Below are 27,378 nucleotides of genomic sequence, written 5' to 3'. Positions count from 1 at the left end.
TAGAGTAGTACATATGGAACTATTTAAGTATATTTAAACAAACAAAATTAATGTACCAACCTGTCGTGTCCATTGTGGGCATCTTCTCCGAAAAACTGAACACACAAAACTGATATATTCGATCAATTAGTCCAAGTTAGTTTTGACAGCACCTAGATATAACTTAAAGTTTAACAAAAACGTTGTTTCTTTACATTACCAATGACACCAAACACGTTTGACAAACGTAATTAAACAAATTAAGAATTAAGTAGTCAAACTGTTAAAAACAAACACAGCATAATTATATTGACATTGTGATTGCTTCAACTGTAATATTATTTGTTTTTTGTTTGCTTTTACACCTAAAAACAGCAATAATACTAAAAGTGCACCTGCCTTTCTGCAATAAAAATCAATTACAAAACAGAAGTCGTAAAAAATTCAATAAAGTTGACCCGGTGAAAAAACACTTTTACGGATGATCGGAAGGTAAATGCTCTCTGATAAGAATTTTGCTTGGCGTAAAAAGTTTAAATCAAAACAGAACAGAGGTTTAACCATCACAAAACCGGATACAGCTGTGCGTCGGTATGGCGTGCTCAAACAAAATTAGTAGATAAAAGTTCTGTTCTATAACTTTAAGCAAAGAGTGTTGCTTTAAGCGCACACTATGCCATCGAGGGAAACGTTTATTAACTCAAAACTAATTGAAAAATGTGATTTTCATATTCTCGTCAATTGGTAAAATTTAATGTTAAAATCACAAACAAATTATCAGAAAATTTGACGTGTTTTCTGTCAGTTTAATGTAAGTTAAGTTAAAACCAACATTTCTGGTGTGTCGCATGAATAACGCGCTACACTCTTGTGGCTGTTTACTTTAGGTTACGCACAGTGCTGACCTGTGGAGCCAAACAAAGCACACACAGCATAGCGCTCGCGCAGTTGCAGCAGGTACCAGTTAGTATAAGGTTTCTAACCATGGCGTTGCAAGTAATTAATATGCCGAAATGGATCGAAGAAAACAAGAAGTTTTTTCTGCCACCTGTTTGCAACAAAATGATGCACAACGGACAACTTAAAGTAATGCTAATTGGTGGACCTAACATTCGTAAAGACTATCACATCGAGGAGGGCGAAGAACTGTTTTATATGGTTCATGGTGATATGTGTTTAAAAGTAGTAGAGAAGGGTAAATTTAAGGACATTGTTATAAAAGAAGGTGAGGCATTTCTTTTGCCAGCGCGAGTGCCACATTCTCCACAGCGTTTTGAAAACACAGTTGGTTTGGTAATCGAAAGAGAAAGGCTTAAGACTGAAACTGACATTCTACGGTACTTCATTGACGGCAGTTTGGATGTGCTTTTTGAAAAAGCATTCTATTGCGAAGATCTTGGTACTGAATTGCCACCGATTATAAATGAGTTCTTTCAATCTGAGGCACACAAAACTGGTAAACCAAACCCGGAAAACGTTTTGACAAAGTACCCATTTGAACTCGACAGTGAAGTCGACTTAGGCCGTGCAATCAATCTCAAAAGCCTAATTGAAAACATTGGCGAAGATCACGCTTTGTTTGAGGGAAAGCACCAGTTTCAAATCACAGTTATGCAATCTGGCTCAAGTGACATTTCAACAGGAAGTGTTGACAATTGGGTTTGGCAGCTATGGGGAAAATCTAATGTCACAGTCAACGGACAATGTTTCAGTATGGATACAGGAGACACTTTGCTTATCCCACCAGCCACTACGTACAAATGGGTGCGAGAAAGTGGCAGCTGTGCGCTTAATATTGCTCAGGCAGCTTTGTAAACGCAACTAAATTGCCTGTGTTGGTAGTAACTAATATGCAAATAAATCGGTGCGTGGAATTATAAAGCTCTGCGCTCAGTATTGCACAAGTAGCTTTGTAAATGCAAACTAATTGGCTGTGCTGGTAGTAATGTTTAAATGAATCGATGGATTGTTTGTGTGTGTTTTTTAACAACAAGAACCTGCGTACAAGGAAACATGCTAATTTTCGTTACCTACTCAATGGCATAAATGCACTGTACACATATGACAGTTCGTTAAGTACGTTCATTATGTGTATTTTTGATGTTATTGGGAAAATGCCTGGCTGAAACATCTGGTAGTGGGCTAGAAGATTAATAATTAAAGTATAAAACCAAACGTACACTTTACGGTGGCAACATGACATTTTTGCTGTGCAGGGGCATATAACGACTTGTTGCATAACATGAATAGTTTGTGCAACGCTGCCAGTTAAATCATGCGCAACAAGCCGTGTCACGATTTAATGGTTCAGTCGGTTTTGAATTAATCTTCAGTGGGTGTTTTTGTGCTTTTTAACTTCGCGCTTGCTGCTTTTAAGTGGGTTTTATATGGTTTAGCGTCACGAATGCAACGAAGTTGGCGTTATTGTGGTGCATTTTAATCGTGTATCCTTCAACTAATGTGGCATTGTGTGTGTTTATGGTGTGGGGGGCGGCCGTTAGTTCTGACTCCAGTGCGTAGAGTGTAGACTCCAAAGCACAGAGTGTCGTGACTCCAGAACTACGAGTGTCTAGAGTATTTAGACTCCGGAGTTTAGAGTGTTTTATTGAACGAAACGCAAAACCTTATATAGCACTAAACACGAGGCGCACGGCTGGAAACACAAGCTTCCTGACGCCGTAACAAAGGGAAATTGGGACGGCCTAATCCCCAACGCACAAACATGAAATTTGAGACACACAAAAAGACGCTATACGTTTAAATGCAATCGGCTTTGGGCCATTTTAGAAGTTTATGATGTTAAATCTAATGCTTTTGCATGACAACCACTACAAATAGTATAGTTGTTGTAATAAATTGTGTATAATTTAGATGTAAAAAGCGTACTTTTGTTCTACCAACTTAACCCCAACTTTAGTGAATACTGTTTAGGTATAATTACCAAGGCTATGCGACAAGGTAAAGAAGTTAAAAGTAACATTGAGATTATCTTTTTATTCATAAACATAACTGCCAAAGAACTGGTGTAAATGAGTGCTGGTCCAGCACTTGTGACGACAACAGAGATTGTTGAAACGTCTGCATGATGTATTCTATACACACAAGTTCATTGGCAGTTATGTTTGTGATTAAATTACTCTTTAAGTCCGTGTATAGTGTTCCTAAGATTATCTTTTAATCTTCAAATGCAAAAACTTGTCATGCAATTTACGCTGCTTTTGGATTCATTATGCCAATGTGTATAGTATTTCTATTATCGTTGATGCCCTGGGGCGATAACAGTCAAATACAAACCGCTTCGCTTGTGTCTGGCCGATTTATCGTGCCAGACCATTAATACAAAGCTAGCAGTACATAGTGCAAACTCAGCGGGTATATTAACTCGCCTTGCAACGGACAAACGATGCGCTTGCGCCTGTTCTACACAGTTGCGGTATTTACTAGCCTACTTCAGCTCAGTTACTATGTACATAGACAGGTGAAGCTTGCAGATCTTGGAAAAACCGCAGCCGTGGAACTTAGAAGCCTTGAGCAGCGTGAAATTGAGCTGCGGTCTGCTCTAAGAAATGCATCACAGCGCAGTGAGTTGTTCGGTGTAACTTTACAGCGACAGTTTGCTGACCTGAAAAACCTGCTTGAATCCACCAGACGAAATTACGTACGAATCAAAGGCGTTCCTGAAAAGCCAAATGAAATACTCGAAGAAAAGGTACAGGCCTGTTTTTAGTATTCCCTCCAAAACTGTGTATTTCTACCCTGTTCGTTCAACCTAAACGAAAAAAAGTGCTAAACAAAAATTCAACCTAAACTGGAAAAAGATTCGACTAATAGCCTACAACCAGTGGTGGTATTCAGCCGGTTCTATAGAACCGTCTTACGAAATTTTATGGGATCAGCGAACCGGTTAGCATTAGTGGTTACTGTCAATAGACTTTTTGTAACAGAACCGGCTGAAAAATATGACTTTTGTGATAAACATGGCTGACAAAAAATTTGAATTCCACCACTGCCTACAACTAAGTACTTGCAGTAGACCCAATAGTGCAGTGAGATTGTGTGTATCTCCAAACACATGAAAAATTAAACAGGACATATTGCTTTTGCTGTCAAATTTTATAATGTGGATAAGTTGACGTCGATATAATACAACCCACGTACGGTTTGTCCTACAAACGTTAGGAGCATTAATGAGGTTTCATTTAAATAACGCTTTTCATTTAAATGACTGGTGATGACATGACCATTTGCCGAAACGTTTGAACAATAAAGCATGTTTTTTTAACGTCTATTTGGGCCGTTATTTTCATTATTAAACTTATGAACAGATCCGTGTATAATGTTCTAAAAGAGTGTTGTTCACAAAACCTTTATTGGAATAGGACCCTTAATAATGGAAAACTTAGGATAGCAAAACTAAACTGAATCAATTTAGATTGTTGAGTTAGCCGATTTCATCGATGTTCACATAACGACTGCTGAAATCGAGCGAGCAAATCGAATCGGTGTGAAAAGAAGGAATGGCGCAAGAGCAATTGTTGCCCAGTTGTCATCATACAAGGTATAAAATGAACGGTTTTAATTTCTAATTCATAACAACATGCACCTATTGATGTCTTTAAAGCCTACAATTCAATATACTTTTTTGCTTTCAATTTTGTCTAGAATCTAGATCAGGGGTAGGGAACCTGCGGCCTAAAGGCCACATGCGGCCTTTTAGGGCACTAAGTGCGGCCTTCGATGTCAAAATACATTTTAGAATGTTAATATTACAGACTGCACCAGGCGTTGAAAAGTAGACAGAAACGTATTTTTCGACCTTTATTTCACATTACTATTTCATTAGTTCTAGGGCAGCGGTTTTTAAACTAGAGCCGAACGGTCCCATAGTGGTTTACATTGCGATTTCCGTAGTACAACCAAGAGTCCAAGATTTTACAATCTTACTTGTGTTGCAAAAGAACAATTGTTTACGCATAATCGAAAGTCTTAAACTCGTCTGTAATGTCACAAGGTGCTCTTATATATTTGTAAACAAGCGAGTTTCTAGGTCAAATAAATCCTGGATGTTGCAGTTAAGATTGAAATGCAGTAAGGAATTGTATTTAGCTTGGACCGTAAGTGCGTTAACTCTACAAGGGATTTGCATAATGACCATTCTGTACGTCACAAAGTTTGAACACACCACTATCCTAGGCCTGGGAAATAGTCCATGCGGCCTAAACGACTATTGATAAACCATTTGGTGGCCTTTATAAACGAAAAGGTTCCCCACCCCTGATCTAGATTATTCAAAAAGTTTCAAAAAGAGACCACCCTGCTATTATCTGACTGTTGCATTTGCTGATAGTGTGACTTTAACAGTAAATATTATATTTCTTTCATTAGATCAAACAGAAACTGATTCGTGAAGCGTCGGCCCCTTTTAGAAACTTGGAATTCACAATTCAAGATGACGTCACCAACTACGTCATGCCATTGGCTCTCAAACCGGGGGCGGAAACAGAAAAAGGTTAGTAGGCTTGCTAGATTGCGAAACAAACCAAATTGTAAACGAGACAGTGAGAAAATCCGGCTTTACTGAAACAAGCGGCTTTAATAAAGTCTATACACTTGGGCATTTTACGCATATCTCTACACCAGTGGTGCGCAACCGTTTCCCAATAGACGGGTGCATCACAGGTTTTCATTTTACCCAACGGCCGCCGATGTGCCCACGGTTCCTATTTGCGAATTATAATGTCTCATAAGAACTTACACCAAAAAATCAGATTTGATTTCATCGTAGGTTTTTGTACGCATCAATTTTATGGCAGTAATTCAATCGTGGCAATTTCACCGCAGCAATATGAGTTGAGTTTATTTCGCTTGGTGAAAGAAAACATAGCGACACAGTTGCACTAAAACAATCACCAAGCCTGAAATAGCTGCGCAACGTTGAAAGGTAAACGCGCTGCAGCTACACCGTCATTACAAGGCATTAAGTGACTGGGGCTCGCAAGAAAGTGAGGCTGGCGCATTGTGAGTAAAAACGACTGGGAGTGCTAATTTTATCGCAGCAATATCATTTTCGAAAGTGCAACGTGGTAAGTTCACAGCCGTCAGTACATACATTTTAATATATGTGTGGGTTCTGCATCCCTGCTCTAGACCTTTCCCTTATTGCAGAATGCCGCGGGGTGGCAGCAGTGAGTAAGCCGATCGTTCGCAGTCAATCGGATACGATGTTCGGAGCTTGGATGAGAGATCCGTTATCGTCCGCCGAGCTCCAGGAGGGAACAATATGGGTGATGTCACATTTCTACGAGAACAGGGAGGTGGAAGAGTTCGCAAACCTCCGCGATGTCACCAGAGGGCGCCCCAGAGTCGTGTACACTTTGCCGTATGAATGGGCCGGTAAGAAAACAATGAAAAATACTCTTTGTAAAGCTTGTAAATGCAAATGCACTTGTAGCGCCAGAAACAAACTAATATCGGTCGTTAGTATAGGACAGTGGTTCCCAACCAGGGGGGGAATTTTGTAATTTGTAGGGGTGAATATGTGTCACAATATTAATCTCTTACTGGTTGTCTGTGCATATTTTTCAGTAAAGTTCATGATATATAATACAAAGAGGAATATTAGAGGCTATAGAGCATATAATCGAGAGTTTAATTTCTGTCCTAAGAATTACATTAAAATCTTAATGTAAACGATATTTTAGCAAACTAAATTTGTAGGGGAAATTAGATTTGAATATCGACTAAAAGGGTGCACAGGACAAAACAAGATGGAAACCACTGGTATAGGACTCATAATGCAACACTTTTTCTTCTACATTTAATTGTACTTTGATAGTGTCCGAAAAGACTGTATATTTCGCTTTGCCATGGGGATTTTGGTTCGTACTTTTCAACATGTGGTGGTGTTTACGTTATCTGAATATATGCGCTGTTGCCAGGCACCGGCCACGTGGTCTACAACGGGTCTTTGTACTTTAACAAGTTCAACAGCAGCACGATGGTTCGGTTTCAATTCTCAACCAAGAAAGTGATGGTGGAACGCCACCTACCGGAGGCGGGATTCGGGAACACTGCACCATACCAGGTTTGTTGTGAAACACAAGCTACCTTCTATCTTCCCAGAGACAATGTTCGAAGGTTTTTACCAATGGTTGTTGACAAAATATGAACATATAGGGATGTAGAGGTTTTACAAGTAAAAAATACTGCCAAGTTCTCGAGGAAAAATAAATAGCTCACAACGTTACCACTCAAACCCCACCCTTATTCCCAACCAAGGGTGCCTTTTAGAGCCCCCTGACTGGTCCCACCAACGTTTTCGTCCAGTCGTCTTTTACTTAAAGTGCGCCTAACTCACTCTCCGGTAAGCTCCAACGCTATATGAAACGGTATTGGTGCATCGCGTTCAGTCATTTTCCACCACTTGTGCCTGCACTGTTTTTGCGCTGCATAACATTTTAACATTGCGCAGCTATTCCTGGCTTGGTGATTGTTTGAATGCAATTGTGCCGTTATATGCTATTTCATCAAACGAAATAAACTCAAACCAACGTCAAAACTAAGCGCTAAATCACAAGCACTACATTCTAGTGGTCTGGATCAACTGATATCGACTTTGCTGTGGACGAAATGGGATTGTGGGTAATTTACGCCACACCCGATAACGCTCTGGATATTGTCATTAGCAAGTTGGATCCTGAAAATCTGGAGGTAAGTTTGTACGACTAAACCATGTCCAGAGATATAAACGGGCCTGGAACTGGAGCCCGAAAGTACAAGCCCGAAACCAGGCCCGAACCCCAATCGTTTTTGAGAAGCCCGTTTAGGCCCGAAAGTTCGATTGACAGGTCTATACATTAAACCATAAAAAAATACCGAGACAACCAACACAATGAATAGACAATTGGTCTAAAACAAGGCGTTTTAGGGCTGTTTGACATTACGTCAAATCCAACAACTGGCTACTTACTGACACAGAGTGTAAAGTCAGGCCCAAATCAAGTCCGTTTTTTAAGAAACCCACGCTCGAACCCGACCCAACCTACAACTCTGTGTTGGCCCACAAGTACAAGCGTATCATCTACTGTTGAGACCCGCAACCGGTGTGTCGCAGTGTAACTGTAATCTGGTACATCTGGTTTCAATTAAAAATCATTTGAAACAAACGGGAAATTACCGCCGTTGTGATCTTTAAACCAAGCAGGAATATCAAGTTTAAAAAGATCTTCTGGCAAATGTATTTTTATTCCAACGTTTCGACGTCCTATAAATGTCGCCTCTATCAGGGTAAGTAAAACTGGATGCGCGTAGTACAGTGCACGACAAACAAAGGAAAAAAAGTTTAACACAAACACGTCACAACGCAACGAAAGCACTCTATAAACTTGATATTAGACCTATTTTTAAATGATCTTTGTATGGTTTAACATATACTATGTAGTCTATTAGGGCTAAATGAGAATGTTTTTGTATCGTTGAGGGGGAATTTGTCGACAATGGTAGGGAGCCAAATCACTGTGTTTTTGTGGTCCTATATATTTAAAAAAGTTGCAGAGCACGTACCTGCACTATGCTGCGTTGTAAAAAATTGTCTGTAATTCGACTTTTGATTCCTTACCTTACACCGCATTTGGCAAAGCAACAGTTTCAGAATGGCTCATGTCGTTAGTTCGAGTCCAACCTAAGAAAAAAAGGAAATGCCTAAACACGTTACCGATTTAAAACATTTTCTCAACCTATGACCTTGAGTAACCTTAAATTAATAATACAAGCGTCAAAAAACGTGATCTTGCAGGTGTTGGATACCTGGAACACTAATTGGCGAAAACAGTGGTCTGGGAACGCGTTTATGGCTTGTGGGATTCTTTATGTGTTGAAGAAATATGACGAAGAAGATACAAGCATCGGTTATACTTACAACACACGAACCAAAAACTACAAACATGTAGACGTAAGTTCAAACGATGCTATATGTATTGGACCCGCTGTTTGTAAATCGCATGAATAAATTGCGGAACACAGATCAATTTTAATTTGTGAAGGTTTAAATGTTCGTACGTGGAGTCGTTGAACGAACTTTTCTTGTTAGCCACAAAAATTGGAAATTTTGTTGCAGACAATGATTAAGATTTTTAAGTCCCTATAAAAATAAAGAGCTTGTTACTTGCAGCAATAAACCCTGTGTAAAACGGCTTTTAACTGCATGATAAATCATATTTACAAAAATGTCGCATTTTTGCACATGTTACATTGGGTCCATTGGATTTGTACCAAAACAATCTCTAAAATATTATGGACACATTAATCGACGCCCCGAAACTTTGGAATATTTGTGCCTACATGGACGACCCCACGGCAAGAGATCAAGGGGAAAGCAAAGACTGTAATATATGGCGCAAATTAAACATGCAGTGAATGCCACATCACTAGTGGAGCTAATTCGATGCTGTTTGAATCGACGGAGCTGGAAAGAAATATGTGACAACGTCTAACTGCTGAGCGGATGACACGCTTATATATTGGGTCCATTAAACTGTTTCAAAGATGTAAAATAAGACAAATTTAACTCGTTATATTTGTTTTCATTTCAGATTAAATTTCGCAACGCGTACGAGTGGAACACGATGTTGGCTTATAACCACAAGGAGAAGGTTCTGTACGCATGGGACAGAGGATTCCTGGTCAACTATAACGTAACCATGGAAACAGACAAGCACGGTTGAGTTCAAGACAGTACAAGATTTCTGTGTAAACAGATCCGGATAGAGTCACTGTGACAAGTTTGAGAAGTTATTTGGTGCTGCGTTGCGAATTAAAACTGATGTCGTACGATTATCACTGTTGCTTTTGTTTTTAAATAAATTCACAAATAAACTACATCAGAAGTGCTCTGGAAAAAAACACTTTTTGGAATGATTTTGTGATAGTTATTTTTATTTTTTGTCTTGTGATCTTTTGTCAAAAGCAGCTGCTTTTGTTAGTTTTTGTACTGCTGTGTTTATTTAAATGCAACGCGCTGCTATAAGCTAAACATCATTTAGTTTTACATTTTTTAATAATATTTAATTAGAAATAAATACACTAGTTGGTGCAACTTTTTTTATAAATGTCAAACTAAATATTTGTGTGTTTTGCTTTTTTGTCACTGTTGAGCACAATTCAACAAATACAAAGTTTTTAGCATTCACTTTTCTAGAAACACTTTGGTGTGTGCAACACTTATTTTATGAAATACGAAATCACTTGTGTCTGTTTTTATGCCCACTTTCTGTTTAATGAACCCGATTTTTGACATTCAAACATAGACAACAAGCGTGACTGGTTGAATCAAAGCGCTACAACCACCTGTTCGACTGATGTTATCTAAGGATCCTAACAATTGAAATAGGGATTGTGCCGCCGTTGCGCTTTCGCTCCAATCCTCTCCATGTTAACTCAAACGCTGACGATTATTTGCTTTCGAATTACGTAGTGCTTGACGAAATCACGTTTTGACTTTCTTATCAGTGAGCAATCAGTGTTGACAAGACCTCCACGTTATAATTACACACCTGCTGCGGAAAATGAACTCCTCTGCTTCCGTAACTTGCTCGAAACTCCGCCGAGATTCAATAAGCTCTTATGAATTTGCATGTCATTTTTCTGTAATAAATCGGTAAAAAAATTATGTTTTTTATTTGAACAAGATACTAATGGTACTGTTAAAGCAAAAATATACATATAAATATATATCTAAACCTGACGTAGGCTAAGTATAAAGACGAATGACTAAATGTTTTTTCATGCACTTTAATTTACAGGCATAAGGTTCATTATAGTCTTCATCCACCAAGCAACGAGATGGGTGATTATATTTTTAAGTATGTATTCAAGGTATTTTAAAAATAATATTATTTGTGCTCCTTGAATTAGTAACAATTTTGTACTATGTTTGAATAATTGTGACCATTTATTGAAAAACTGGCATCAGAATAATTTTCAGAAAAAAAAAATATTGAAGATGCAAAATTGTTGAACGATTATAGGCGGCTGAGCATAAAACACGCAAAACAATTCATTTATTTTTCCATCTGTTTTTCACACTTTACAAAATGGTGCTTATATTTAATGACACTGAAATAGGCAATGCTGATCACAATATGTTAATTTTTTTTCGCATACAACAGAGTGCAGGGACGTAGTTTATTTATCGCTAATATAAAAAGGTTGTTTATAAAATGTTAAACTATTTCCAAATAAACATAATATAATATACTAATATACCTAATACTATTTTGGGGGACCGTAGACAGCAAAAAAAAACAGCTACGCCCTCTGCTACCAACATCAATTCGATTTTTATTGATCCTTTTTTTGAAACCATTTAAAATCATTCTAAAAATACGCCAGCTTGAATTTGCGATAAATCACAAAGGCGGTTGTTGCGAGGGTTGACAATCCCATTACAAGCAAAAACCAGCCTCCCAGTCAGAAAGGTCGCACACACAGACACACAAATAGCAAGCACGAGTCGCTATTGACCCAAGGACACGGTGACATCGAGCAGACCCGTTCAACAAAAGGATGTGAAATTGTCAGGGCCCTTCCTAACCGGACGGATGCTCAACACAAAGGCGAGCAAATTCTCGTCCGATAGAAAAGTAACCGATCTGAAATGTTTGCGGGATCTAGAGGTCGTTCACACCGCTGCTAATCCCATTTCTGAGTGTCAGTGACAGGCGGGAGTGGCACACGGGTGTGGTGACAAAAATTTGACAGGTGACACGTGAAAAAATACACATATGACAAAGAAAAGATACTTTGTTTGGTGTTTGTTTGATAGATAATAGACATCCTTCAAGCCTTTGATACAGCGCAAAAAAACTTCAATAAGCACAAGCGTTTTCAATTTGTGCGACCGTTTGCGTTTTGTAAAGCTCATGACTCGAATTAATGACGGATCAATACAAAAAAAGAAACATTATGTCCAAAACAGATCACAAAAAATAACTGGTTTGGTCTTATTTTAGGTTTTAAAAAAAATTTAAAACTGTACAGTTTTTTTGGTTTAAGAAACGATCTTAGCAAATGAGTGTTTGAAGTGAATATATCTTAACTAAGGCATAATTTCAACCTTTCAAAGCAGGGCGCAGATGTTTGTGTTAACGTTACAAGTATTTGAGAATCAGAATAATCATCTTAATATGATACGTTTTACAAAATGAAGTATAGTTTTAATATTTTTCATTTGGATTTTCAACCGAGGGCCTCACTTTCGGTCGCCATACGGTCGTTTATGAGCAATAAACGTTGAAAAAAATCGGTAAACGGTGTTATGTGATAAAAATTTCAACACCAACAAAATTAATGACCATAAAGCCAACAGCCTATTTCCAGTAAAAACACCAAATGAGTGAAATATTTATCACATTACACCCTAAAATATTGCCACCCGATAGATTCTGCCGCTGATTTAAACATAATCTAAATTACTTTCACATTTTTAATTTACTTTCAGTGGCTTTATAAACACGTTTGTGTCGTTTTTAGTCCAAGTTTTATGGTATATAAGCGAGGGTCTGTAAAAACAAATACATCAACCGGAGGCTAAAGTGTCTTTTTTACACAAGTGGTAAAAATCGACGTCGTAACACAATAACAACCAGATGTTTGGCAAACATTCATCACTCCATTTACGCCACATAAGCGACATGACATGAGACGCGCTGCTAACGGACCAAACACCGGTATGTGTTTAAATATTTGCCCGCAAATGCGGCTCCATTGTCCCGCTGCGGGGCAATTAGCAGAATCGAGGTACGCGACCGAACAATAGCTTGGCGGCGGGATCAGCGAGTGCAGACCGGGCGTCTGCAAATAACGTCATTGAGTTGGGAGCTGCCAATCATGAACCAAACGGAAAAGAGGGCGGCCAGGATCCGGTGTGCTACTGAGGATGGGCCAGCGGTCAATAGTCCCAGGTCTTTGTTCCCGCACGTAGCTGGAAACAGAGAGTGACACAAGACCCAGGGTGGTCGATATACCGGCTTTGCTCCATTGTGATCACTTGTTTGTCATCCCGGTCGCGCGGCACAAGGCACATATTGCGATATATAAACTGTAAGCGTTTCATTGCGACGCCGAAAACGATTTGTCGGATAAATAAAGCCACCGCGAGGTTCGCTGTTTGCAGCATCTTTGCAATCGCCTTGCTGCATTGTCTGTCAGTTAATTTCTCCAAAATGCAAATAAAACTTTCTAAAAAAATTGGACGTCGCCACTATGTATCTAGAATTAAGATCTATATTCGAAATCAAGTTTTTAGGACCAAATTGTGTCAAACGTATTATTTCAATTTAGTTCCAAGTCGACTTTTAAAACTTCTTTTTGCTTTTAGGTTGCAACAATTAATGATATTAGACTGCAACAACAAACGGCTGGAAACGTACGTAAGTTACCAGAGGTTGTTTTCTTCAATTCACACACAAAGATTAAATATAGTTGTTTAAAATATCCGGGGTAAGTAACAAACAAACAAGTCGTCGATTTAAAGAGAAAAACAAATAAATTTATGAGATGTTCTTTTAACATCAATCGGTGTTGGGGTTTGGTCAGATTTGTAAACTATTTTCAGCCTTTCGCTTTATAATTGATTATAATTGAACTTTCTCGCAATCACCAAAACAGGTCTATTAATACGGCAAATATTACTTGACAAATGTAATCTCCTTTCATCTATGGGTCAAGGACAGGTTACAATTCACGTAGCAGGAGAACAGACGTCAAATTTGCGTCAATTCGCAGGGCAACCAGTGTATCTAGGCAGCAAAATCAACAACAGTGGCACATAAGGGGGGCGACGAAAAACTGTGACCGGAAGGGCCTTATCGTGCCTCTGCCTTTATCTGGCGCGCGAGCGTTTGAGGAAGCGGTTTGGTCAACCACTCAACGACTCTTCATCACGATTCGGCAAACCTTCACTTCCGAGACAGGGTTAGGCGCGATGTGATAATATAACCGCCGTTACCTTTTCATCTGTACCACCGCGGCGACGACCACGTAAAAACACAAGCGTAACACCGTTAATTTGCTTTTCATATTCCGCGAAAGTCAACAGTTTGAGCCGGGGTTGGGCGAAACCGCCTCCAAGCCGCTGTAATGTCAAGGGCCCATTAACAGACCTGCAATCTATGCGAAAGCTTTGATATAAGATTGTCAAGTGAAGTGTTGAACTCAAACACCGAGACAACAGAAGCAAATGGGGAAAAAAGGATTAAAACACGAAACGGACCCAGTGTTCTTACTTTTTTATTCAGTGTAATAAAGTTACAATTTAGCTTTCTAATCACAAAATTGTCATTTCGAAAGTGTATTGAGGTAAAAAAAAAAACACTTGGATCATAATAAGCAAAAAAGAAAACGTTTTCGTAAACATTACAAATCGAAATACATATTTTGCCAAAACGGGGAAAAACAAAGTAGGTCACTTTTCTATAGTTTAACAAGCACCATTATTTTCATACAAAAAGTATTTGTAAGTTACAAAAAAGAAACCAAAATGGAAAAAAGCAGTATTTAAAGTGCACATAAGGCACAAGTAATAAGTTTCTTCATGGACGACATTTAATCGCATTCATTTAAGTTTGGATATGACGACAAGGGCGGACTTGTAGATTTCATGTTTAGCTACCGTCTCTTTTGACAATCGCTGCAATTTACACAACCCTGAGAGTCTATTTGATGGAAGCTCCAGCAAAGTTGAGCACGAAATAAGATTTCTACAAAAAGCTTCCATAGATTTGCGGGCGACCCAGCAAATTTTCAATCCCTAATATTAAATTCCAGTGAGTGTGTACAATACATTGTCCTTCCGCCCGCGAGGCAGAACTTCGACTATTAGCACCCAGAGAAATGACGGCAATCTAAAGCAAACATAGCCCAGTATAACTCTGCCACCAGCGTGGCGAGGAGCAGTTCATAATTCGGCGATAGGGCGACGCATTTGCACGTTAATCAGGCGAGTCGTATTTACTGCCACAACGCAGTGTGTATTTGCAGTGGCCGGCGCGCTGGCCTTTCTGATCTGACAGAAAAACGGCAACACGACGCAAGTTATTAAACAGTTTAGATGTTAAGTATGTAAGTAATTTTCCAATATTGCAGTTAAAATATTTTTAGTTTGTATGAATAAAACCAGCACGTTATACACTGATGTCTGAAAATGAGCACCAAAATTAATTTTAACAGTAAAGATAGTCGCAAGCCCAAGTGTTTTTGTCATGCTGTGATGGACTGTATGTATCTCTTAGGAAAGAAATAATAGTCGAGAGAAATTAGGTTGGTAACCGAACAATTGAATTTAAGATTCGTTTTATTGTTTCATTTTGTTAACTGTCAGAGATGTTAAAGAGAAGTATTATTAACGTACGTCAATAGGGCTTTTTAGATGACTGTATAATTACAAATTCCACATTGGATTAATAATAGAATATATATACATATATTGAGTAAGGATATATATTTGATGCTTTATGCAAAGTTAGAAAAAGTAATTTGCACAAAATGCGCCATCAAAATATGGCAAAAGTAGTTTGGAATTCGTCGCCATTTTATTGCAAAGGAAGTATGATATTGTACAGATTTTGGGTCGGGATATTGTTTTTGCAATGCTAAGTTGTCTAGAAATTACAATTTTGTTTATGAAAACAAAAATCGCATATGCTTCCGGAAAAAAAAACTGAATAGTGACGAGATTGAATACAAAATGGCGAGATAAATTTTATTGTCAATCCACGGTTTGCAAAGAAAGGCCCCAATCTATGAATAACGTCATGTAGATGTAAGTTCCGAAAAATCACTTAGTCGTTCACCCTTTGGTTTTAAAGATATATATATTTCGCTTTAATCTTTAAAACCAAAGGGTGAACGACTAAGTGATTTTTCGGAACTTACATCTATTGCTATAAGGATTTTTAGTCTTCAGCACCCACCAAGCAACGGACTGGGTGATTCGAGCTTTAAGTTTCAATTACGAGTATAACGTCATGTACAAATTTGTTGTGTTTGGTATATTTTCAAACTTTTTAGTAAGGCTTGTAAGGGTTTTTATTATTTTGCATGATTTGATAGGAACACTATACACAGACTAGAAGAGTAATTTAAGCAAAAACACAACTGCCAGAGAACTTGCATAAAGAATATATACATCTTACAGACGTTCCAACAATCACTGTTGTCAATAATGTATTCTATATACACAAGTTATCTGGCAATTTTTGATTAAATTACGTACTAATAATTGTTTTACAGTTTATGGGTAGCCAAAGCAATGACACAAAATCGCATTTGGGTAAAAATGGGACAAAAAAATGTCAACACAAATTGACCACTATAATTTAAATGCGTTAAAGCTACCAAAATATTTTCAGATTAAATACTTCAGTATATTACAAAGTGTTACAACCCCTTATAAATGTTTGTCCAATATATCTAAAGGGATTATTTTTAAAGGCAAACAAGTAAGTGTAATATGGTTTTGGCCGCCGTTTACAGAAAAGTACAAGCATTCCGCTTTATATGGGAACTTAAAACTACTATGGAGTCGAGACCTTTGGCTAAAATTTATACCAAGCGTGTCATCTTGATCGATTTATTATTGCTTCGTATATCACATGTCAACGACCTTCTTTCAAGCTTTCTGAGATCAGAAAAGTTAATACGCACATGGGGTCGTTAAAACTTATTTGCAGGGCGCTTTATCAAACGTACCACGTCAGGCAACGGCCGTGTTTTGATCAGCTGTAAAATGAAACAAATAAACACAAGTAATATATATTTATACTATACATAAATAGGCTCACAGATCAATAACCTAAGCACTAATGAATAAACTAAAGTCTTTGCAAATTAAATAGCATGTGAAAGATGAATTGTTTCCATGGTCATAATGGAAATGCACATATGCTGAAATGCCTTAAAAGCGTAGTATTATTGTGCTGACATAACCAGTGGTAAATTTGTATCTAAAATTGTAGTCTTTGTTAAAACAACGATGTTTTTGTTTAAGCATATCTGAGTATAATTTTGACTTGTATGTCTATCAACTTTATACAGTAATAAGGGTTTCAATAAATAACTTATTTCAAATTTTCATGGCACCAAAATGCATTTGGTTAAACGCTCTAAAATATTATGAGCAGTTTACCAAAAGACTCAAAAATGCCAATAACATACTCGTACACGTCTTAAGTTATCGCAATATATCCTCTATTTAATATCTAACATTTTATGAGTTTGAATTATCACTTGGCGTCTTAGCATTGGGCGGGTCGCCATATTTGATTCAAGCTTCCACAATGACAGCTACTGTATGCTGGAGAAGGCCGGGCAGACAAACACTGGATATTTTACGAGTTTGGCTCCCGCTTGAGGGGCGAAGTACGGCATGAGTTAACGAGCCGCTCTGATGGTTATTACAACGTTGGGTTATTTACGGCCGAACCAGGAATCACTTCGGCCCGAACAGATTTACTGCGCGGGGATTTGATGGATTTTTTTCGGCGATTAAAAGTGACGTCGAAATTTGGTAGTTATACGATCGTTTGCTGGATCGTAAAACACAGAACCATCAGTGAGCTACTGCTAAGATTGAACACCCTCGCACGCAAACCAGATGAGCAAGTCGAAAACAACACCATAGACTTTGCAATACTTTCTCCAAATTATAAAATGTAAAAGTTTAATAATAAGAATAACGACCCAAATAGAGCGAAACTTATGAACAGATCTGTACACAGGTTTCGAAAAATTTACAGATTTAAAAGAAATTATGTGTGAAAGTGAAATACCAATCGTAAACCATTTTGCTGAGTAGATTTAAAGCGCGCCCCAAAATAAAACGGACTTTATACGTCTGTTTATTTGTGTTATATAATTTGCTATTTGTATATGCACATTTCGAATCAGAAATATTTCTAGGATTTTGCCTTGCTGGGTAAAGTTTTCATGATCATAATTAGACTAAAAATAACGGCAGAAAAAAAGTATGCTGCAATAAAAAAATGAATTTCGCTCTAAAACCATTTTCGATATTTTAAGCGACCAGTTCATAACCATACTATTAATAAATTATCAACAAAATTATGGGTGAACTGTACAATAAAAATACAGCACAATTTAATTTCCATGTGTTTGTTAAGTTGCTTATAGGAACAGTACAATGACCTTTCGCGAAATTATCAAGGTCAATGACTTCTAGCGACTGTGGTCACGTGACAGAACCAAGACTACAGCGGCGTTATTTTAGGTCGCAATAAAAATGATGTTACAATGTTTGTTCGAGATGCGATGCTAACAGTAGCACCATCTAACGACGGGGCTATACCTGCGCGTTTATTGTCATCGTTTGCTTGTTTGGTTGATGCTTGTAAAAATCAGAAACTTTTGCGACACAACCCAACTAGGGGTGAACGACCTAGGGGCTGTTGAACCCCCAAACGCATAGTTTTTGTCACGTAATGAAGTCGTCACTGACGTAAAACGAAAAGGGGCTCGGATATTTGCTAACTGATCGAGCCCAGTGCGACGTGTGATCGCGTTTATTTCGTTTGGGCGTTGCGTAGAGCGTTTGTCATTTCAAGTATTTGCTCGAGAAGGGACGAACCGACTAGGCTTACTGTTGCTTTGTTACAAGGCTTATTACATTATTGCCGGTGGTGGTTTCTGACAGACGTATACGTAATGAAGCATCTTATTTTCGGTCAATATTTTAATCCGTGCTCGATTATATTCGTCTGTTTCTGTATATGTCCGATTGTGACGTAACAAGGGTTTAACAAGGAGTTTTATGCGCTAACAAGCGAAAAGTTACGTTCCGGTAAGAACGCTGGTTTTAATTTGTTTTTGTTAGTGTTAAATGTACTAAATGCAATTCTTTTTGCAGTAAAACAATGTAAACCGAGTAAAAATGGTTAAAAACGTTTAATGTTGTATTGTTTCTGTTAACTTTGTTGATAATTAAATAACTTAACAGTTTCGACCTGACAAACACGTATTAGTTGCCACTCGCCAGGCACAATTTTTGGCTTCTGCAGTTATCAACTTTAGTGCATCCGTGACATTGCGCAACTTAGCAGTAGGTTTGCCGCTTTAGAAAGGCGTTCAGTTCTTTAGAAATTGCTGCCCGTTTTTTTAAGCAACGATTTTGATTGCCTGACTGCAGTTTTGCTGAGTAAGCTAAATAGCAGCGGCGGGATCAGAAAACTACAAAGCTTTTGCTAAAATAATTTGTCGTTCTGCCAACTGGACAGGTGGAGAAACCGCCAAAGTCGAAAGTTGGACCGGGTTTCGGTTTTGGGCCTGCTTACAATTTTGGACAAAGCGTTTTGCCGCTTAACGCGTCGTTTTGAACCAGAAAACGAAATAAGCGACAATTTAGTGGCATTTTGACATGTCAATTACGTATTCAGTCTCGTGCGGTTAAGCACTTCTGTGTGGAAAATTTTTCAAAGCGATCTAATGACGTATAATGACGTCATTAGTGAATTTCCCAAAATAAAACGTTGGACCCCCACCTTTAAAAATTTCTGGATACGCCCCTGGTAGCAGCAATGCTAACAAAAAAAACGTCGTAAAAATATAACACGTATTTTTGTCAATAGGGACAGCATACTTAATTGAAGGCGTTTTAATAACAGTGTCGCAGCTGCTCTATATCTTTACATTTTAATTGGTTAATATACAATATGTCTTAAATGCTGTACTGTAAATCAGGGTAAAGTCGCCAATACCAGCATAGTGAAGCTGCAAAGATTTATTTTCACACCGAATCGGGTGTTCCCATTGGAATCACCTCACAATTGTACACAAATTAGGACAACGTGCATAAACTGTTCATTAAAAACAGAAAAACGCCCGCAGGGTAGGGGGAATGTACATGCCTTCAAGAAAAGAGCACTTATTGGTCACACGAAAAATAAGTTACACAAGCACTAGGGTTGTTTAGCTATTTTGTTTGACTGATTGTTTTAGGCCTATATTGTATCGCTTCGTTTCTGTTCCTAGGTTAATTTCATTCTAATCAAGTTTTGTTATTTTATTTTCAAAACAGATTAAAAGTTAGCAAAAACAATATGGCCTCTGGTCGCTTAAACGCCGAATTTCTGACTAGCCTGGGCTTCTCGCATGACATTAGCCCGATGAAAGAGATGGGTTCGCCACTATCGAGCCACCAGCCGTCGCTGCACAACCAATTCCTTGAAACCATGCGAAATTTTAACGCCAGTTATCCGTTTTTCACAACACCCAACTGCACCTACGACAGTTTTATTCTCAACCCGGTCAACCAAGTGACGAGTAAGGGCCTAAAAAAGCAAAACGACACTGACAATGACTTTAATCGGAGTTTCCCTAGCCCCCCGACCGAAACCGGTGATGTTTTGACCCCTGTTAAGACCCATAGGGATGTCAAAGTGGCTACAACATCCCATGATATTACCCCGCCGTTGTCACCCTCTAATGTGCGATCACCACCCGGGAATTTCACAGAAAAACGAAAATTGGAACCAACTGAACGACAAAGCAAGCGCGTTAAGAATACAGAAGCGTATCGGGAAAATGGTGGAGACTTGGCGGGACATGAACCTAGATTTTGCAGCCAAGAAGAAGAGCATGTTCCCAAAACTAAAGGTGAGGGTTTAAAAATTGAAATATGGCGGACACTCGCCACGTGGCAAATAACGCATGCATATTTCATTCAGCTAAGTACTGACATAGGAAATATACTAACATAGCAAAAGCAATAAACACAGCAGACAAAAACCGTTGAAAATCTTTTAAAAGTGCTTACTCAGCCAGCAAAACAAAACCCTCGTGTTTTAAAACAACAAATCTTGTATTAAAAACATTGTTTTTGACATGGCAGCAATATCTTGAACAGGTCAATTTACAATTTTACGTTGTGCAGGTTCAAAAGTAGATTTTCGAAGACTAGCGGAATCAATCTCAGACGAAAACACGATTGAAGGTACGGTTGTACGAGTGAAATAAGAAGATAATATTATTTATCTTAAAAAAATGTTTACTTTAAACAAAACAAATTTTTTTTTGGAAATTTTTCAAATTTACCAGTTATTTTATTCTTTCTAGTTTTTGCTAAATTAACCTCTTTGGTTTGTGCTTTTGATAGCACATTGGAACTTTGAAACATTTTAGAGCAATGATTCCCAAACTTTCTGCGGTTGCGTACCACTTTATTGTTACGCATCACCCATGCTGAAAGAAGTATTTTTATTCAGACAACTGCTACATTTGTAATGGCGAAAATAACAGGCCAAATAGACGTAAAAAGCGACATGCTTTATATTTCAAACGGTTCGGCAAATGCACATGCCACCATCAGTGATATGAAGGGAATCATCAGTTACACCTGTTCATATACACTTGAGTCACATGAAAAAATAAAAAGGTGCGAAACAAGCGTCGCGTAAAAACGAAAGAAAAACACAAGTCTAAATAGTTTAAAGCGAGCGAAACCATGTCAAAAACCCCAACCCTAACTCGCATGTTAAGAAATAACTTTACTTCGCAGCAAATACGCCAGGCCCACAGGACTTGAACCACTCACAATCTGCTCATACCTCACCCACTTTATACCGACTTCCCTCACCACCACATTGTGATGCAAGAGCTGACCCACATCCCAGGGACTTCCCCCTACCCCAGCTTCTACCCATGAATCCCCCTCCTATCCCGCAAATGGTAAGGTTTAAGAACACACTTATACAATTTAAAAAAAAAATTGCCGCTTTTAAATTAAACGAAATATGCTGTTCCCAAAATGTTTCCTGGAAATAAACTACTAGGTTATAGAACTGTACCTTAACCTATTTACCGAACAACTTACTTAAAATAGCATTATTAAAATAGCATCAAATAAGCAAGTAAGTTCCAAAATCGGGTTATAAGTATACAGTAACCGTTTTCGAAACGACCAACAGCATAGTGACATTATGTACGGTTCAGTGGAACACTTTACAATTGATAAACAAAACGCAGGTAGTTTAACACAATATGAAAAAAAAACCGAGGCATTTTTAAAAGTCAACGTTTTTTGCAGATGAATGCGAATCAGCTTTTCCCGAAAGCGGGAACCCACCCTCTTTTCCCGCTCCCATTTCACCCACATTTCCCGGCGGTTCCCAACATCGCCCCTGATCCCATGCAAAACGCATACTTCGCCCTCTTGCGGCAGATGTACAGCCGAATGCAAATCGGAGCGACGCTTGGAAACTACGGAAATACTGCGATACCTAAAAGGTAGTTTTTAACGTTTTGAATAACATTTAAAGATGACATTCTTTCTTCAAATATCCATTACTTCGTATGCTTATTACTTCGTAACATACTTTATGTATTTATAATGAACAATCAAAATACTTTGCACCAACAAAACAGATCTTTATCAACAAATTCCTCCCCAAACAATTTATAACATTTTCATTCCTCCCCAATAGACTGCGTAGTAGATTTTAAACCATACAAAGATCATTTACAATTGGGCCTTTCATTAACTTCACAGGTTATATTTCCAAAGCTTAATTGTCTATTTACAAACCACTTTTAAAAATTAAAGTAGATTCCTCCCAAGAAGTTTTAAAATTGCTCCCTTAGGAACCACTGCTTTGACGAATCAATACAAGAAATCTGAATATTTTGACTGTAACTAGAAACAAGCAATTGTGTAATAAGAATTCAACTAACACAAGATGTCCTACTTTCTACACAGACCGACCTTACCCGTCCCCTGTAAACCATGTGTCCTTCACCCGGGAATTCCCGACAGAGCCCCAATTTTCGGGGGCCCTTTCTTGCACGCCGGGGCACCGAGGTTTATTACGTCACCCCTCTGTGATCCAAACGATGTGAAAACAGGCAAGATGAGAGGCAGAAAACCGGGAAAGACCCCGAAACCGAAACGACAATTTATATGCAAGTATTGTGGCAGGTAAGAAGTTTTTCTCTGATATTGTTTTGCAGCAAGCTGGGAAATTTGGGGTAAATACATTAAATATCGGTTAATCCGGACCTGTGTGAACCAAAAAACATGTCCGGATTAGGCGAATATCCGGATTAACCGATGTCGTTAAAGCCTTACCACATTACAAAACATTTGTTCCAAGAGTTGTAACCGAATAAGGACAAGATCCGGATAAACCAAAATTCGATTTACCGAAGTTTATCGAAGTTCATATATCATTACAATACCACACAAAAAAATTCTATTAGCTTCCAAGTCAAATTAATTATACTCCCTAAAAATAAATAGAACATTTTCGAAACCTTTTCAATAACTGTCAAATTGGCGCCAATCACAGTGTGTGGAATTAAACGGGCCGGTGCAAACCTTTAGAAACCAAACAGACTTTTCTAATGATATTCCTGTTTGCAGGCATTTTACGAAAAGTTACAACCTTCTAATTCACGAACGAACTCATACCGACGAACGACCTTACGTTTGTGATATTTGCAAAAAAGCTTTCAGACGACAAGACCACCTCCGTGACCACAGGTAAGAAACGGTCGTTATAATCTGAAATTAATTCCAACGTAACAAACAATTTTATAGCGTTATTATACACACCAATATTTGGTTTTCATCCCCTAAATCAAATAACAAGTTAGACTCCGCAAAAACGAATATTGAAAACACACTTGAAAACTTCTCAATTTTTTAGTGGCACTTAGAAATTAACAGATCAAAAGACACAATGATGTTCAAAAACAGTTGTTTCAAAAGTTTTAAGACGCCCACCAAGCGAAAATAACTTCCAAAGCAGCGCAGGACCAAACAAATTATCTCAAAATACAAATGCCTGCAGCACCAAAGGCTAATTTATTTTAATATCGCCCTCAAGTGGCAGATACAATCTAATCTGCGTCATGCTTTACGACCTCATAATTTGTGTCAAGCCAGTAGTTACTGCAGAAATATGTGAGTCGTTAGCACGCGTTAGGTGCGGTTCACAATGTGTCATAAATTTCTTCCTGCTAACAACCAGTGGTACCTGATATTTGTCACGTACCTTGGTGGCAAACATTAACACCAAATTTATGTGTTACAGTTAAGTGAACAAACATTACTGCTACAGTTGCTTGGCTACCGTTTCACTTTAACCACACAGAGCTTTGGCAAGGGTAAAGTTTTCCCAACGTTTAAAGCAGTGGTTCTTAACCTTTTTTCCTTGCTGCACCCCATTCAATTCAGCAACCAATTTTCGCACCCCCTTTTAAATCACCAACCAATTTTCGCTCCCCCTTCTGTAATTGCTTAAATAGAATAGACCTAACCAACCTTAATGATTCAGCATCCCCGCACCCCCTAGGAACAGTTCTAGCACCCCTGGTTAAGAACCCCTGGTTTAAAGACACTACCACCTTAAACAACTTAAACATGGGTTATCATTTTTTTTCTGTTGGACATTAACGTAATACACCCTACTATACAGTTGAAAATTAACTATCCTTTGACAACTTTTGTGTGGTCGGACGCCAAAGTGTGCCACGAAAAGAAAGGTTGTTAGAAAAAAACTCTATATACAACGTACAAGTCATTGCTAGTTGCCTAAAGAAAACAAGAGCATTTTCTCTGCTTTCAACAGCCAATCCAAAATTGAGCAACAACAAAAAAACAGATAAAATGATTTTTTGACAAGGCCAAGTTCACGCGTTATTTGGGGTCACATGACGTCATCACTCGTGACGTAATAATGCCGATGGTTGCAGTAGCTTTAGTAGTACGCCGCAATGTGATTTACTGCGTGACCTTTCATTGGAGTTTTTCCCTGAGCAAGTGTTTGGCTAGGGCCGGCGTAAAAATGTATTGTGTAACTACAGGATTTTAAAATCGGCGTTTTGTAAGGATTACAGGCAAACCAGACGCACCAAATATTGACTGTATGTAGCAACCTAACACTATAAAAGTCATATGTAACATTGTTAAACTAAATACGGATTCTCAATAAATGTGTGCAAAGGTTACGAATGTAATAAGTGTAAAAAATCTTTCTACTAATAAAGGAGTTGTGAAGAAAATTATCAACACCAAAATAAACTTTTTTAAAACAAACGTTTATTTTTTTATGCCTAAAAAAAGAACAGCATCAAACGCTTTTTAGGGTCCAGTTAAACCTTGGTACTTACTTTCATATGTATAGCGACTTGTTTCAACTCCTGTATATGTTTTTCAGGTATATTCATTCCAAGGAGAAGCCATTTAAATGTGAAGATTGTGGTAAAGGCTTCTGCCAGTCCCGAACTCTGGCTGTCCACAAAACACTTCACACACAGTCTCGATAAAAACCAGCAGAAGGTAAATTATATTATTGACTAACTTATTTTCCAATCTACCTTTTCCTGTTGTTTCTGCTTCCAAGGCAATTTACTTGCCCGACTGAAACAAAACAAAAACTATTGAAGAACAAAAAAGTTTTGCTGAACAAAACTATTGAAAAGTATAAATATGGTCTAGCAAATACTAACAGCATTTCACAAGTAATAACTAATCAACTTTGAAACAACCGTACCTAAAGCCTGGACGCAACAAAAACAGCTAGTTTGATCAAAACAAAGCCAATTGCTTCTGGAAAAATGTCGCCGAGCAAAAGAGCAACAAAGAAAAACGAAAGAAACAAACATGAGCGGAGCGATTATCCGCGGGAAAATGTCTAAAGTGACGTAACAATAATAGGAAAAAGTGTAAATTTGAAACACACCTCACAAGAACATTTTTTTAATAGCAGATTCAGACGTATTACCGTACTCCAAATTGTTTTCATATTCAATCTAGATTTTTTAGTAACTGTCTTGTTTATATTTGTAGTTTGTGTAAAGATCTCTAGCAAAACGTCCAGCCCTCCATCAAGCATTCAAGTACATGATGTTCCATGACAAAATGGTGGTGTTGTGGCAAAACCTATTTTGCAAGTGTTTATTTGTTTATGTTTCCTTTATATTCGGGTGTTTTGTTTCCATTTTTCTTGTGTATATTTCTCTTGCATATATTCTTCAATTCTTTTGCAATGTAGGTTATAAAAGTTTCAAAAAAGTCGTTTTTCTTTGTATGCAACTGTTTTTTTCGCACGATTTTTGCTATGCGAGGATTAGAAATCTTTACTGCACAATCAATTTTCATTTTAAAGACGTTAGTGGATCACAAAACAACACGTGATTTATAGCAGGCTTGTGATTGGTCAGAATTCACAGATGCAGCTAAATTCGTTTACAAGACAAAATGTTGCTTTTGATATACGAGAGTTATGTGTGAGAAAAAAAAAATCAAGTTAGGTATGGCAGTGGTCGGCAACCGCCGGTCCGCGAGGAGTTCGTTACCGGGCCGTATAATTTTTCAGGTTAAATGCTATAAAACATTTTGTCCATATATCCCGGGCATGATAAACTAATTTCAGCGTTTTCATTGCAAAATATTTGTAGTTTTTTTAAGACCGGTCCGCGATAAAATTTTAGTTTCAAAACCGGTCCGCAGTGCAAAAAAGGTTGCCGACCCCTGAAGTATGGGACCAATTTGCTCAATTTAGTGCCCAAAAATTTAGTGACAGAAAGTCATGGAATGTTGCTAGGCAACTGTGGTTGTTATGAGAACCACTAATAACAGTTTTAATATTAACAGAACCCAGGGTTTTACGATTCGTCGAATAATATCATTCAACACGCCAGCCTTGCCGATATTTGCAACAGCAGTGGCCCACACTAGTCAAAAAACAGCGAACAAAATGCTGTTACCTTATGATGAAGTAAGGTTAACATACGCAAGGTGTCGCTATGAAACCCTTTGAACAATGAAAACATGAGAACAATTGCAATGAGGTAATCCCTGCTTCCTGGATTCGGATTTAAATGCGTTATGTGACGAAGCCTTGTTTCCTGACAATTGGATAAAGCAGCAGACAGTTCCAGTTATAAATAAGTTAGCCTGTTCACAATCATAGTGTACGCAGTCAGATTAGTGCTTTTAGATTGTTGTTTCTGTAGAATTAGTTTGAAAAATAGGATTTGTAAGAAGTGGTACGATGGCAATGTAACTTGTGTGCAAAACAGTAAAACATTAAGTAAGGAACATATCGTCAAAATCGGTCCACAAAACTTAGTAAAATTGCCTGGTTAAATTAGGAAAAATTACCAGGTCGAATTTGAAATAAGACGAGTGGTAGGATTTTATGATCTTTAGCGCCACTAGCGCCAATAATTTACTACAAGTTTATAAGTATATTTGTTAATTAAATTCATTAGAGCTGTATAACAGGCTTTTCGATTGAGTTCGGTTTGGGAAGACCCACCTAACCTATTTATCTAGTTTAGGCCTATTTGTCAAACTGGTCTTTTGGTAAACTTAACCTTTTGACCAGA

At 38.0% G+C, this 27,378-nt stretch overlaps 4 protein-coding genes across 4 annotated transcripts in view; 3 read left to right on the top strand and 1 right to left on the bottom strand.

Annotated features, from left to right (window-relative positions):
- LOC145204206 (MAGUK p55 subfamily member 7-like) overlaps positions 1-25,221 on the bottom strand; it is a 39,170-nt gene extending 13,949 nt beyond the window's left edge. Inside the window, exons 1-4 of the mRNA XM_080076678.1 lie at positions 25,156-25,221; positions 10,530-10,620; positions 8,597-8,659; positions 61-152 (exon numbers count right to left, since the gene is read on the bottom strand). Of these exons, the coding sequence (XP_079932804.1) occupies positions 61-82 (22 nt within the window). The 5' untranslated portion in view covers positions 83-152; positions 8,597-8,659; positions 10,530-10,620; positions 25,156-25,221. The remainder of the gene's footprint in view (positions 1-60; positions 153-8,596; positions 8,660-10,529; positions 10,621-25,155) is intronic.
- Positions 556-2,403, top strand: LOC145204212 (3-hydroxyanthranilate 3,4-dioxygenase-like). The gene is made up of 2 exons (XM_080076688.1): positions 556-570; positions 867-2,403. Exon 2 carries the CDS (start codon positions 964-966, stop codon positions 1,792-1,794), a length of 831 nt encoding a protein of 276 aa, XP_079932814.1. The 5' UTR covers positions 556-570; positions 867-963; the 3' UTR covers positions 1,795-2,403.
- On the top strand, positions 3,309-10,322 carry LOC145204210 (noelin-2-like). Its single transcript, XM_080076683.1, has 8 exons — positions 3,309-3,688; positions 4,412-4,537; positions 5,365-5,488; positions 6,145-6,372; positions 6,918-7,063; positions 7,570-7,689; positions 8,774-8,929; positions 9,570-10,322. The coding sequence occupies exons 1-8, from the start codon at positions 3,383-3,385 to the stop codon at positions 9,699-9,701; spliced, it is 1,338 nt and encodes a 445-aa protein (XP_079932809.1). The 5' UTR covers positions 3,309-3,382; the 3' UTR covers positions 9,702-10,322.
- LOC145204207 (uncharacterized) lies at positions 20,072-25,311 on the top strand. Its single transcript, XM_080076679.1, has 7 exons — positions 20,072-20,643; positions 20,921-20,980; positions 21,545-21,714; positions 22,073-22,272; positions 22,742-22,960; positions 23,405-23,524; positions 25,203-25,311. The coding sequence occupies exons 1-7, from the start codon at positions 20,088-20,090 to the stop codon at positions 25,309-25,311; spliced, it is 1,434 nt and encodes a 477-aa protein (XP_079932805.1). The 5' UTR covers positions 20,072-20,087.
- Positions 25,312-27,378: the final 2,067 nt, after the last annotated feature.

The sequence above is a fragment of the Phallusia mammillata genome, chromosome 8 (assembly GCF_965637545.1).
Source record: "Phallusia mammillata chromosome 8, kaPhaMamm4.hap1.1, whole genome shotgun sequence".
In the NCBI taxonomy this organism is placed as follows: Eukaryota; Metazoa; Chordata; class Ascidiacea; order Phlebobranchia; family Ascidiidae; genus Phallusia; species Phallusia mammillata.
This window is presented reverse-complemented; position numbering and strand designations above follow the sequence as displayed.